The sequence below is a fragment of the Eleutherodactylus coqui genome, chromosome 7 (assembly GCF_035609145.1).
Source record: "Eleutherodactylus coqui strain aEleCoq1 chromosome 7, aEleCoq1.hap1, whole genome shotgun sequence".
NCBI classification, from domain to species: domain Eukaryota; kingdom Metazoa; phylum Chordata; class Amphibia; order Anura; family Eleutherodactylidae; genus Eleutherodactylus; species Eleutherodactylus coqui.
In genome coordinates this window covers 122,463,746-122,478,692 of record NC_089843.1, presented here as the reverse complement: position 1 = coordinate 122,478,692, position 14,947 = coordinate 122,463,746, and the positions used below count along the sequence as shown (strand labels likewise).

The 14,947-nt window shown below is 43.3% G+C and overlaps 1 protein-coding gene across 1 annotated transcript in view; it reads left to right on the top strand.

The window, feature by feature from the left end:
* Positions 1–7,046, top strand: part of LOC136572750 (uncharacterized) — a 67,791-nt gene extending 60,745 nt beyond the window's left edge. Inside the window, exons 20-21 of the mRNA XM_066573610.1 lie at positions 358–448; positions 4,243–7,046. Of these exons, the coding sequence (XP_066429707.1) occupies positions 358–448; positions 4,243–4,317 (166 nt within the window). The 3' untranslated portion in view covers positions 4,318–7,046. The remainder of the gene's footprint in view (positions 1–357; positions 449–4,242) is intronic.
* The last annotated feature ends 7,901 nt before the right edge of the window (positions 7,047–14,947 follow it).

Here is a 14,947-nt window from a genome sequence, read left to right as displayed (position 1 = left end):
TTAGGTAGGAGGACTGCACATACCAGCTTACAATCTATAAGCTATGGGACCCACACATACAAGAAGATCCAAAAGGTGTAAGTAGCTCTGGTCATGTCACCTGGAGGCAGTGTGGGAGGACCAGTTGGGGGACCCTTTAAACCATGTTATATGCTTGTTGGAAAAGGTAAAACTTCAGTTAGCATTTGTAGAGGTGCTACGCTACTGCATTGGTGAGGTGCTACGCTATCACGTTAGATAGATGTTGGCCAAATGCTTGTTCAATAGACAGCTATCCCTCTTGACACTCCTAGGTAGAATGTTCAGAGCGAAATTGTTTCTTACATGCAGCATTTGACTTGTATTCCTCTTCTGCAGATATGAGTTGCCAGGAATATATGGATTAAATTTTGTCCTGAAGAATGCACTAGGCGGTGGAGGCATTGCATCACTGAGGAGTGACCCACAGGTACAGTATTTGATATCCATGTGTCTTGCACATGTTCCCAGTGTAGTAGTTCCATGGAGAACCAAGATTAAAATTGCTTTTGTGCTGAATTCTGTCCCTTGGTCACTGTAGCTTAATTTATTAGCAGGATTTTAGTAACATCCCTATTGAAAACCTAATTACCTGCTCACACTAATGATATGCAAATATTTACATAGTAACATGGTATGTTAGGCTGAATGAAGACAATGTCCATCTAGTTCAGCCTTTTTCAGCCTCCTTGTTAATCCAGAGGAAGGCAAAAAAAACAAGAGGCAGAAGCCAATTAGCCCCATCAAAGGAAAAATTCCTTCCCGACTCCATAATGGCAATCAAAATAATCCCTGAATCAACCTCTGATTTCCCAAATCTAAAACCCTCTTTAGAATACACTCACACGTAGCGGAACATCCCATCACAACCCGCACCATTGCTACAGATCTGCAGTTGATTACAACCTTTCAATAGAGTCTGCTGCTGATCGATACCAATTGATTGTGATGCAGAAAATCCACACCATTTGTGCTCCGTGTGAATGTATCCTTTAGCTATTAGGATGAGTTGGGCTGCTGGTGACCTACTATGCTCCATCCTAAAATTATGTTCACATGACATTTTTACCATACAACTAAGGCAACTATTTTCTGACTTCTCGCTGCATAAATGCATACACTGTTAGGGCTCATGTCCACGGGGAAAATAGGATTTAGGATCCGCCGCGGATTTCCTGCATGCGGATCCGCACCCCATAGGGATGCATTGACCACCCGCGGGTACATAAATACCCGCGGATCGTCAATAAAAGTGATTTTAAAAAAAATGGAGCATGAAAAAATCTGGACCATGCTCCATTTTCATGCGGGTCTCCCGCGGGGACGGCTCCCGCGGGCTTCTATTGAAGCCTATGGAAGCCTATGGAAGCCTATGGAAGCCGTCCGGATCCGCGGGAGACCTAAAATAGGAATTTAAAGCATTTACTCACCCGCAGCGGACCGCGCAGCTCTTCTCTTCCTCACGGCCGCATCTCCCTTGCTTCGGCTCGGCGGATGTGCCCGGCGCATGCGCGCGGCACGTCGACGACGTGCCGGCGACGTGCCGCCGGCGTCAGGAATTCATCCGCCGGCCGAAAATGAAGATCCGGCCGTGAGGAAGAGCAGAGCTTCGTCGCCCGCGCCGGATAGGTAAATTCTTTTAAATTGCTATTTTCCGCGCTCATGTCCGCGGGGCAGGAGGGACCCGCTGCAGATTCTCCATGGAGAATCTGCAGCGGATCTGATTTTCCCCGTGGACATGAGGCCTTAAACCGAATGCGATTGTATGCTTATACAGTTGATTCCTGTGGTATTGGTCTCTGTTGTATACAGAGGCGTAGCTAGACTTTCCATCACCTAGGTCAAAGATTTAGTTGGTATCCCCACAATACAGTCATATATATATATATATATATATATATATATATATATATATATATATATATATATATATATATAGTCACATGCGTACATATGCATAAATATATATACACACATACCTATATACTGTCACATAGACAAATATATATTTACAGAGATGACGCCGTACTTGTCCTGCTGCTGGAGCCTCAGGTTGTGAGCCTGAGCAGCACAAAAGATCCCATCAGTGGAAGAAAAGAGTTGCGGCTCTTATTATATCTTTGTGGGGTCCTTCCTCTTCACCCTTCTGTCCTTCTCAACAGAGCTCAGATCTGCTGCCTGTATAAAATTTTAGGCAACACAGGAAAAGACCAGAGAGGAGAAATGCAGTGCAGGAGGGAGAGAAGAGGAAGAGCAGGGACTCAATTTTCCATGGTAGAGGGTGCTCCTCGTGAGCCTCCGGGTCTTTCCCAGGGCTTCCTCTGCTTTGCACCTCGTTCTGATTGGTGGAGCAGTAGACTGACAGCCTCTACTCCACCAATAAATTAAGTGCTCATCCAGGACAACAGAGGGGAGGGAGGAGAATGTTTTTTCTCTCTCCCTCTGAAAGTAGCTGAGTCTCCCTTACTCTCAATCATCACGGTGCCCGGGGCATTTGCCCCGCTAGCTCCTCCCTTGCTACACCCCTGTGTTATATACAAATTATATACCAAGAACCTTGCATTATTTAATGTGGTTATAGTATTTATTATAGGTATGTATATCTCTGATAGTAAATGTATTATGAGTGCTGTTGCCATTTTTCTGGTTTCTGCTGCTGGCGGCTCCATTGAAAACAATGGTCTGCCAGCACCCCTGCATTGTTTTTCATGGAAGGGCTTTACATATAAGCCCCTCCCTGAAAAACAAGAATTTTTTGTGTAAAAAAAAAAAAAAAGGAAAAAAAAAAATTTGCCTAGCTACTGCTGCCGTGTCCCCGCGGGGATAAGGAACACATTTGCCGCATGCGGCAGTTGTTTCCTTCATCCCCGCTAGTAAAAAGACTTCCCTGATACTACATTTGCCACATCTGTGAGAGATGCAGCAGAGGAATTCTTCAATTTTTTTTTTGTCTTTTACACTACTTTATACTACCAGTAAAAGTAGTGTAAAAAACAAAAATACATACTCCCTTCAGCTGCCGGGGCTCAGCCGCGTCTTCTCTCCTCTGTCCCGGCTCTGTAGTGCTGATCTATCAGCAGGCAGGGATTTAAAATCCCTGCCTGCTGAAGGAGCTGATTGTGATTGGTTGAGGCGCTCAGCCAATCACAGGCAGCTCTCGCCTGTCATTCATTCGTCGAGAACAGCAGAACAGCACTACAAAGCCGGGGACAGCGCAGAGAAGACTCTGCTGAGCCCCGGCAGCTGAAGGGATGTGAGTATCTATTTTTTTTTTGTTTTTTACACAACTTTTACTGGATTTTCAGGGAAGGGCTTATATTTAAAGCAGTTGGCAGCAGAATTCTCACACATGACAGCCGCGGTAGGGAATTTAAGAATTCCTCTGCTGCATCTGTCACAGATGTGGCAGATGTAGCAGTAGCAGCAGGGAATTCTTTTAATGCGGCAGATCTGTTCTTCATCCCTGCGAGGGTCACGGCAGCGGCGGACAGGTAAATATATATATTTTTATTTTTTTTTACACTAAAATTTTTCTTTTTCAGGGGAGGGCTTATATGTAAAGCCCTTCCATGAAAAACTAGGCAGGGGTGCCGGCAGACCATTGTTTTCAATGGAGCCGCCGGCAGCAGCCGTGGCTCCATTGAATACAATGGAGTGGGTGAAATTTTCTCGAGCACCCGAGCACCGCAGTGGTGCTTGCTCGAGTAATGAGTACTCTCGAGTATGTTAATGCTCGAACGAGCATGCTCGCTCATCCCTAGTTTGTGCTTCTATTGTATTTTGCAGCCATGGTTTAACGTGCACCTATAGGTTTCTAGTGGGAAGTGCTGACCTATTTTATCCTTGTTTCTACACCCCTGTGTTATGACAGGAAAGAAAAGTGCAGCTTGCTACATTTTCCTGTTCTGTCAAAAACAAGTATACAGGTGTATACTTTTCTATTCAGGAAAAACAAAATCGGTGGTGAAGATCGTGTGGTGTGAAAAAGTCTGGCTCTTTCCAGGGTCCTGTGCGCGCTCTGCCACCCTTCACTGAGTGATGGCGCTGGATCGAGGCAGTATAAAACACATCACCCAGCTCACTGCCACATTCCCTAACGGCTCCATTACTTAGTTTATGGTGCTGCGGAGACATGACAGGTTCCCTTTTAAAGGGATCAGTTGACCTTTCTGAGTTCCATGTTTGTGTATATGTGTCTTGATTTGTGATGTTTTTTTCTTTCAGGGAAAAGCATTTGGACAGATGTTACTCGATCTTGAGATCAAAAACGTCCCCGATTTGAAATCTTTGATTGATTAGTCTGATAGAATTAAAATGAATCTGTGCCAAAATGTTTACTAGAGTTCTAATATAGAAAATCAAAATTTCTCTATTTATGGAGAAACACAACGGGTTAACACACAAGAAGCCATGATGTATATTGCTAGTCAAATATATTTTATACGCAGGTATACTTAATATATACTGTATGCGGAATTTCTAAGGTAAACTTGTCATCATGTTATCAGCTCTGTACTTTTCGTTTTTCTGTGTTTTTTATGCACTATTTTATCTAATTAAAAAATGGAAATCCGAGACTCATTATAAGTCACTGGGAGCCATTATAATGTAGTTCTAAAATGATTCTTTATATCCATCCTATGTCTTTCAAAATACATGGAGTTTTTAAGATTAAAGCCTTATAATGGAGCACATTTTTCCATCCCTACGCTTGCCTGATTGCCTGTCACACTCTGGAAGTCTCTTATGTATATTGAACTCACTTGCTTGTAGTGCAGCCTCCTGTATGCTCTGCTAGCGATCTTATAATGCATCAGCAGAGCATCACATGACCAGCTACAGCCAGTATAATCTCTGCCTGCTGGGAGTACAATGTGATTATCATCACCTAAATAAGATCAGAAGTATACAGCCAGGAGGATAAACTGATCTCCTTCATTACAACTGTGTGAAAAGAGCCTCTAATCACCATCCATAACTGCAATAGGAGTTTCTATCCCTTCACCCTTGTGAATAGCTTGTGTGGTACAGTCCATGCAGAGAACACACAGACAAGTGAATCCCAGGTGATCACATGACCAATCTGAGAAGCAGAACTACAGGAATTTTCATATAGAAAGGAATAACTAAAACCGGTAATACTAGCTCACTAATATATACTGACGGACTAGTTCCATAATGCAGAACTACTTTAATTTTAAACATGAATGTTAAAAAAGGTCCTATTTTTTTTCTTTTTTATACATTTTCCATATCACTATCTACAGTACATGGGGAGATCTGAAATCTTGCAGTTTTCATAGTGTCCACAGGCCTCTCACAATAGGCGGATTCTTCCTGTTTTGTAGAAATCACCTTTCAGCTTTTCTGTGTAGACTTGGGCAGGCCAGTGACCCAGCAGTCATCTCATTCTCAAGACAGAATTGCAATGTATGGTGATAGCTCTGTTATAAAGTTAGAGGCAGACCGCATAGGATCACACCACTGACAATATATGATTGTCGATGTTAGACTGCTCAGTTCCTTCGCCCTACTGACCCAATACCCATTGTGAGATATGTATGTTCTTTGACTTGTGCAGGCTTAGACATTTTCTGGTGCCTGCTGCCCAAATGTTTGCGGCTGCTATCATTACATAATCATGTAAATAAAATGGAATTGAGAAATCTTGGAAGAATTAAAATGAGTTTAGAGAAAAAGAATATGATGCGGTTAATTAGTAGCCACTTACTAGAGTTGGAGAACATCTGGAGAATATGGTGTGGTTTCAGCTAAACATCAGTAATCAGCAGTTATTATTATCTAATTGGAAAGCTTCATTTACAGGAGATCCTTATGTTTACATCAATCGTGTCCATGAATATTTACAGAGATATACAATTGAGTTCATTAAATGGTTACTTCCACTGTAAATATCTTCTAATTGTACAAACTATCCTTCTACACTCAACCATACAGTACATTTAATCCATTCCAATCCACTGTCTGACGTCTGAAGACATTATGATTTAAGACTGTGCAGCTCTGATGTTGGAAGACGTCCGTCGGGGTTCTCTTACTGTATATTGCCAGCCTCTCTGCTATCGGAGCCTATCCAACGTGTCACCTTATGCAGTACTGGCTTTAGCCAGCATATATCGCCATTGTATAACGGCAGAAAAAGAGTAAGCCTCCTAGGAAAACCAGGATCCAAATAGGATTGGAAAGGGTTAAAGTGTCAGTCTAATTCCATTCCTCCACCTGATCTCAGACTGGCTATTCTCGGTACAGTTGCAGATACAACCATATGGCCTGTACATCACCTGCATCCCTCCACGCCCAATTTCAGATCAGGTGGGAGAATGGCAGTAGGGCAGCACTTAGTTTCTGTTAACGGTTGAGCCTTGAAGAGGTGAAGTGCAGGTACAGTGTAAATGTTCACGTTGTATGTATTAAGTATTTGTTTACATCATCCTTTTGTAGTGAATAAAGAATGTATCTGTGCCGAGTTCAGGTGATGTGGTAAGCTTGCAGTATTTAAATGATGCTAATATTTAGCTTTTGTACTTAAAAGGGTTGTCCGAGTTGTAACGTCTGTGGACAACCCCTTCCCCATGCAGTAGAATAACAAATGGTGATATACTCCCCTCTTCTCGCTCCTGCTGTGTCCCAAGATAGTGCTTTGGGTGCTCGGTCTCCCGCTCCAGTCTCTGTTGACAGCCGATCGATCGTTGAGCTCCGTTATTGACTTCCCGTAAACCAGACCGGACTGCAGCTGTCAACATAGACCGGAGCGGTGACCCAACACCAGGACAGGATGGAGCTAGGAGAGGTGGGTATATCGCCATTTGTTATTTTACTGCATGGGGAAGGGGTTTCTACAGATCTGACAACTCAGACAACCGTTTTAAATCCTAGCACAATCTGTTTATACATATATTGAATTAAATACTTAGCATTTCTTCAATAGCTGCATGTTAATTTTATGCTCTAATTAACACTTTTGAAACCTGTTTTGTACTCCGAATAAACTTTACTCTTCTATATCATATGTGTCGTCTTTCTTTCAGTCAGTCAGTATATGATTAGGTTTGGTTGATCAGGGCCTTCTAAAACTGTGGCAGAAATGCAGGACTATTTTGTCACCGTTTTAAGCACAGATCCGCATGTGGATTTAAAGGGGTTGTCCCGCGCCGAAACGGGTTTTTTTTTTTTTCAATAGCCCCCCCCCCCCGTTCGGCGCGAGACAAACCCGATGCAGGGGCTTAAAAAAAAAAAACGCACAGTACTTACCCGAATCCCCGCGCTCCGGTGACTTCTTACTTACCTTGCGAAGATGGCCGCCGGGATCTTCACCCTCGGTGGACCGCAGGGCTTCTGTGCGGTCCATTGCCGATTCCAGCCTCCTGATTGGCTGGAATCGGCACACGTGACGGGGCGGAGCTACGAAGGCAGCTCTCCAGCACGAGCAGCCCCATTCAAAACGGAGAAGACCGGACTGCGCAAGCGCGTCTAATCGGGCGATTAGACGCTGAAAATTAGACGGCACCATGGAGACGGGGACGCTAGCAACGGAACAGGTAAGTGAATAACTTCTGTATGGCTCATAATTAATGCACAATGTACATTACAAAGTGCATTAATATGGCCATACAGAAGTGTATACCCCCACTTTGTTTCGCGGGACAACCCCTCTGTCAATGTGCAGAATCACCAACGCGTTTCGGCGTGAATAAGTGACAAGTCACTACTTCATGCGAAGGTGCGTTGCGATTCCCGCATGTGCATTTTGCCCATTGACAGGGCCAAATCCATGCGTGAATGCAGGACAAAATCCAAGGTAGAAACACGGGGCTTAGCTGCAGGTTCCTGACACCGCCTTAGAGGTGGATTCTGCCATTTGAGCAACAGTTTGGAGGACTCATCCAGTGACAGTGTGTTTAGTGTTATTTAGTTAAAAGGGACGTGTTATCAGAAAATGACCTATTTATATCAAATTGTATGAAAGGGGTTTTTAGAAGTTAAAAAAAAATTAGAGGGTAGTTGACTTATATATAAAACAAAGCGACCGAGGGGGGAAAAAAGTGCTTCCCTTTTTAAATGTCCCTTAGGTCTAGGATTGTGGCTTTGGTTCCAGAAGTTCCTGCAGTGGTGAAAAATCGTCCATGTAACCACTGCAGCCAATCACTGGCCTTAGTAGTCACATATGCCATTCACACAGACATATGAATGCTGAGGGCAGTGATTGGCCCGTGGTCTTCAGTGGAAATGTCCATAAAAGAGGCCTCTTTCCTCACCATACATTTTTTAAGCAAGGTCCCAGATAAAGGATAACTTTGGAAGGTTGAAGTAAGACTGTTCTGATGATTGCATAAGAAGAGGATGAGGAGAACATAAGTTGCAGTTTTAGGAATAGGGAGGTCACATTGGGTAGGACCAGGTAACTGTTTACCTCCTAGGGGAATGTTGTACAAGAAATCTTTCTGAATTCAAATTCTTATGTGAAGGATTAGTTGTAGGGTGCATTACACACTCAACCCTTTCCAATCCAATTTCCGTGCCTCCCCAGCTCTTATTTATTTTGGGTGGGAAAGCACATTGTAGATTCCTTGGAATTACTCAATACAAACACATAAAAATGACCTGTCATGATGATCTTATTAGCAATTTTTTAATTAAACGCAAGTTCATGTATGTGTATATTACACTATATTTGTATTACACTATGCAAAAGAGAGGTCCAACATCGGAGCTCTCTTCCGTATATGTATATGCATAGTTTAATATACATATACGGAAAAGAGCTCCGGCATTACAGCTCTCTTCTGCATAGGTGTTAAAACCATGTGCCACACCTCTGCTGACATGGGGGCTATGCAGGGAAATCTCAACTAGGTGTGAAACTGAATTGGAAAGGGTTAAATGTCTAGTTTAACAAGGTAATTGTGACCATATACAGTGGTATCTTGGGTTAAAAGTTTTAATTTGTTCCGTGAAGGAGCTCTTAGCCCAAAACACTTGTAAGTCAAATCAATTTTCCCCATTGAAATGAATTGTAAAGCCATTAATCCGTTCCAGATCGTGAAGCTCTCCCACTGATTTCAATGGGGATGGCGTTGCCCCATTTGAAAGCAATAGGATGCCGGCTCGCCAGGAGTGATTTTTGGGGAAGGGCTTTAAATATAAGCCCTGCCCTGAAATCATCCCTAGCCGTTGTAAAAAATATATACTCACCTGTCTGCCGGGGCTCAGGCACGTCTAACCGCCGCTTGTTCTCCTTGCACTGCTCTGAAGCTTTTCAGCAAGAAGGGATTAAAAATGCAGGGAGAACAAGCGGCGCCTAGACACGCAAAATTGGAGCAAAAATTTGTGAGAGCCTGCTCTTCAGTCAAAAAGCTTGTAGGCTGAGGCACTCTTAACCCAAGGTATCACTGTACTGTGACTTTAGTTTGTAGTTCTTGCATGACAAGTTATTTTCATAAATCTTCCTGAGTTTCCAGTTTAAACCCTATGTTTCTTTGGATTGGTTTCTAAGGATGTTTCTAAGGACCCCACACACAATGTCTTAATGCGATATTTTGTTTCTTTTTTGTAATCGTCCTTCTCTCTTAGAAATCATAGAATGGTAGAGTTGGAAGGGACCTCCAGGGTCATGGGGTCCAATCCCCTGCTCAGTGCCGGATACACTAAATCATCCCAGACAGATATTTGTCCAGCCTTTGTTTGAACACTTCCATTGAAGGAGAACTCACCACCTCCCGTGGTAACCTGTTCCACTCATTGATCACCCTGACTTTAAAAGTTTTTTCTAATATCTAATTTGTGTCTCCTCCCTTTCAGTTTCATCCTATTGCTTCTGGTCTTTTCTTGTGCAAATGAGAATAGGGCTGATCCCTCTGCACTGTAACAGCCCTTCAGATGTTTGTAGACAGCTATTAAGTCTCCTCTCAGCCTTCTTTCTTGCAAGCTAAACATTCCTAGATCCTTTAACCGTTGCTCATAAGACATGATTTACAGACCGCTCACCATCCTAGTAACTCTTCTCTGAACTTGCTCCAGTTTGTCTATGACTTTTTTAAAGTGGGGTGCCCAGAACTGGACACGGTATTCCAGATGAGATTTGACTAAAGGAGGAGTAGAGGGTGATAATTACCTCACGTGATCTAGACTCTATGCTTCTCTTAATACATTGCAGCATTGTGTTTGCCTTTTTGGCTGCTGCATCACATTGTTGACTCATGTTCAGTTTATGATCTATTAGTATACCCAAGTCTTTTTCACATGTGCTGCTTAGCCTAATTCCTCCTTTGCTGTATGTGCTTTTTTAATTTTTCTTGCCCAGATGTAGGACTTTGCATTTCTCCTTGTTAATTACCATTCTGTTAGTCACCGCCCATTGTGTAAGCTTTTCTAGATCTTTTTGAATACTCTCTCTCTCTTCCCTAGTGTTAGCTAGTCCTCCTAGCTTTGTGTCATCAGCACATTTGATCAGTTTCCCATCAATTCCCTTCTCCAGATCATTTATAAAAATGTTGAACAACACTGGGCCTAGGACAGAGCCCTGTGGTACCCCACTTGATACATTCTTCCACTTGGATGTGCAGCCATTTATGACCACTCTGAGTACGATCACTCAGCCAGTTATGAATTCACCTAACAGTTGCTTTGTCAATCCCATTTTTGGTCATTTTTTCAATAAGTATGGTATGAGATACTTTGTCAAATGCTTTACTAAGGTCAAGATGTACTAAATCTACCACATTTCCCTGATCAACCCAGTCAGTGTTTCTGTCATAGAAGGAAATTAGATTCGTCTGGCATGACTTGTTTGTTAAGGCCCATTTAGACACAATGATTATCTCTCAAAAGCCATCTTTTGAGCGATAATCATTGTGTGTAACTGCACTTACTTCGTACAATTTTCATTAAGCAGTCGCTGATCGTTGTCTTTCAGCACGCTGAAAGAGAACGACCAGGCTTATCAGGAATCACAGCGGGATACAGCTGATACTATTGTTTCATCTGTATCCCTCTCCCTGAACACAGGCAGGGTATGAAGAACAGATCGGTTGGAGCGCTGAGCTGTATAACAGCCGGGCGATTTGAGCTGAGAACAGCTAGATGCAGAAGACAAGCGGCCCCGCTTGTCTTCTGCATCCCACGCTCATAGTGATCGGCTGTACAATTTGTGATTGGATTTGGGTGCATGTCTTAAAAATGTTCTACAAATGGGGATTTCAATTTTGGGAAATCTGTTAACATAGAATAACATTATAGTTAAAGGCATGGTCCAATAGTAAACTGATGAACTATCCTTGGGATAGGCCATCAACAGTAGATTAGCTGGGGCCGGATGCCCAGCATTCCCACTGATGAGCTGTTTGCATTGAACTGATTTCCGCAGGAAGCAGACATCTCCTACTGCAGTGGCAAGTCTTCAATAGGAACTTTGCACCTGTAATACCAAGCCGGGCCACTGCAGTGGAAATGGAGCTGTCTGCTTCCTCCAAAAATCTGCTTCGTGCACAATCACACTGGCCTGGTAAACCGCTTTTGGTGAGAATCCCAAGTGGCAAGCCCCTGCTTATCTACTATTGTTGGCCTGTGCTAAAGGATAAGGCATAGTTTACAACTGGACAAACCATTCACTCTGATAAATCTATGGAGATAATGGGAGATGGCTATTTATTTTTACTACATTATGATATTGGTTATATCAATTTCCTCTTTTATTTGCCCCTTATGGCTTATTCAGACGAACGTATATCGGACGGGTATTCACGCTGGCCGATATACGGCGTTCCTCTCTGCAGGTGGAGGAGGCTGGAAGAGCAGGGAGCAGTGCACTGAGCTCCCACTCCCTCTCCGCCTCCTCTGTCCCTCGGCACTATTTGCAATGGGAGGGGGTGGGGTGGAGCTAAGTCCCAGGAGTTGGCTCCGCCTCTCCCATTGCAAATAGTGCCGAGGGGCGGAGAGGGGGCGGGAGCTCAGTGCACTGCTCCCGACTCTTCCAGCCTCCTCCCCATGCACAGAGGGACGCCGTATATCGGCCGGCGTAAATACGCGGCCGATTATTCAGATGACCGTATAAGTCTAAAGGCAACTTGCAAGTAAACGTATACAGTATTTTCACATAACTATTTCAACTTGTATAAATCTTTGAAAATTGGGTACTTACCTCTGCTGACTTGTTTTTATGGATCTTATATTCTAAAATGTCTATTTGATGGGTTCCCCTTTAAAATCTGCATTTAAACCTTTGCCCTTTGGATTGTGAGCGCTTGTGGGCATGTTGTCCTTTTTGCATTATTTCACATGTGGTCTGTTCACCGCTTGCCCTGCATAAATAAAGTTTATTACGGCCAATGTTATTACTTGTACAAAAACTCTGAAAACTCCTTGAACCCCTCGAAGTATTCTAGAGATACTCTTCAATGGGAGAAAAAGACAGCAGATCCTTTACTGAATCTTCTGAGGAGCTGAAAAGCACAGTTGCATAACAGAAGACAGAATGCTATTCAGTTTGTTCTCACATTGAATATTCTTTATTTGCATGCCAGATAATGAGCAGAGTTGTGTCTGCGCATCCAAGTTCCCCTTAATAGAACAGTGTTTTACTTTACTAAAAGTTGTTTCCAACAGCAACAAGCGCTGGCGTTGGTCAAAGCAATGATATGTGCCGTTTAATTCCCCTTTAACCCCTTTAGTGGCAGGTTTAGGTAGTCTTCAGCACATTTAAGTGCAGCAAGCCCCGGAGATTTTCAGGGTGTGCCACTAAAGGGGTTAATTTTAATTGCTTAAAATATTGCAAGTGGAGCAATGATAAGTAATATAGAGTGAAATCTGTATAGTGGACCAAGTACTTCTCTAAATTAGCAAGTAAAACACAAAGATATAAACGTAACGGTAGATACAGAAGACAACTGAAGTAGATATAGATACCATGATTATGTATAGACCCACAGACATATATGTATTAACAAACTGCACTGATCTTGCCACATTGCGTAATTCTGGAAATCAGTAAAGTTGGTTTCACATATAGAGTTTTTTCAAAAATGCTGCACATTACTCACCAATCTCCAGCAGAGGGAGAATGTAATATAGCGCTATATGGGGCAGTCTGCAGTTGCCGGAAGGAGCCGAAAATGGCCGATGGAGCAAATTTTCCATGGAACTCAATGGACAAAATGCACAACAAATGTATGTTGCAGAGTTACAATTCTATCCACGTTTCTGCTCCTGTAATACACTGTGAACGACATTTATGAAGGGTTTTATGCCAGCTCTTGGTGTAGAAAATTCATAAATTTTCGCACAATTCCCACTTACGCAAACAAATTGTGTTGTTTTTTTTTTTTGCGCCACCCTTGCCACTTTTGTAAAAAGTGGGCGAGAATTGATAGGAGGGAGTGTGGCCACCCAGGACCAACACCAGAAACTGGAGTAGATTATACCAGAAATATGCTAGGTCGGACCTGGCACACATTTTTGTAGAGGCGCAGAAAGCTGCAGAAACCACCTGATCCGAAAAGAGGCACACGTCTCTTCATATATTACGCATATTGTGTGCTGGTGGAAATTTTAAGATAATATACAAGATGTCCTCCCCATGTGAGCCTACCCTTAGGCCTTAGTCAGACGGGCATTTTTTCGCGCGATTTGCGGATCGCATGACGGATGCGCATCCGCAAATCGCGTGACCGGTGCCCGAAAATCTGCTCCTAGCCGCGTTTCATTAGAAACGGGCCGGAGCTGTCCAGCGCATTGCTTTCAATGGAGCCGGCAATACAGCCGGCTCCATTAAAAGCAATGCGCTGAGCCAATCAGGGGGCAGGTCTGACTCACACCCCCTTCACACCCACTGCAGGCCGGCCACGCGGAACTCCGGCTGCCGGGAGCCGGTGAGTATGTATATATTTTTTATTTTAACACTTTTCTGGATGAATTGCAGGGAAGGGCTTATATATTTAAGCCCTTCCCAACAATTCATCCCGCGCACGCCGGCAGCCCATTGCTTTCTATGGAGCCGGCTGTATTGCCGGCTCCATTGAATTCAATGGGCAAACATCGTTCTTCTCTGCCACAGCTGTTACATTGAATGTAACAGGATGCAGATTTGACACAGAATCTGTCGAATTCCGCAGCAGCAAGAACACACAATTTGTGTGTTGGATGGAGTGTGGGGGGAGCAGGGAACCATAGCTAGGCTTCATTCTCATAGTGTTTGGGATTTTGTCCTGGGACCCAGTCATAAATGCCGAAAATGGCATTGAGACAGAACCCCCAAACAGAACCATTCACTGTTACTAGGCAGACAACAATTTAAGGTCTGTTTGACAGGGGTTTTATTAATTTCCACTATATTTAGAATATAGAATAGTACAGTCAACTATGTTATATTATACTCCAAATATAGTGGAAACGAAGGGAATGAATGACAGTGAATAGTTATGTTCGGAGTTCCGCCTCAAAGGTGTTTTTTGGCACTTCTGATGGGACCCTGAGACAAAATCCAACAACATGGGCAAAAAATGCTGCTGGGAACAAAGCTTTACTTTGTGTGTATGTGTGGGTGGGGGTGGGACACAACAGAGCACTGCCATTAATTTGTAGAAAGGGGAACACAGAAGATCACCATTAGGGCTCATTCAGATGAGCGCTGTGGGCACGCACATGCTCTAAAGATCGCGTGAACGGGTTAATTCCTGCTACGATCCGAGGTGCGTGCTTTCCAGCACCCATGGGAGTTAAAGCACAAAGTATGTTATTTTGTGGTGGGAACAACGGGGGAATCATTACGGTGTGGATAACTGAGGTGAGCTGCTAGACGTATGTAAGCCTGTTGTATTACAATAGTTGTCAAGTAGCTATGCCAACTCTAATATACTTTTATAGTCATGGATGGCAACCGTGAGGTGAAATTGCATCATAGAATGGTAGAGTTGGA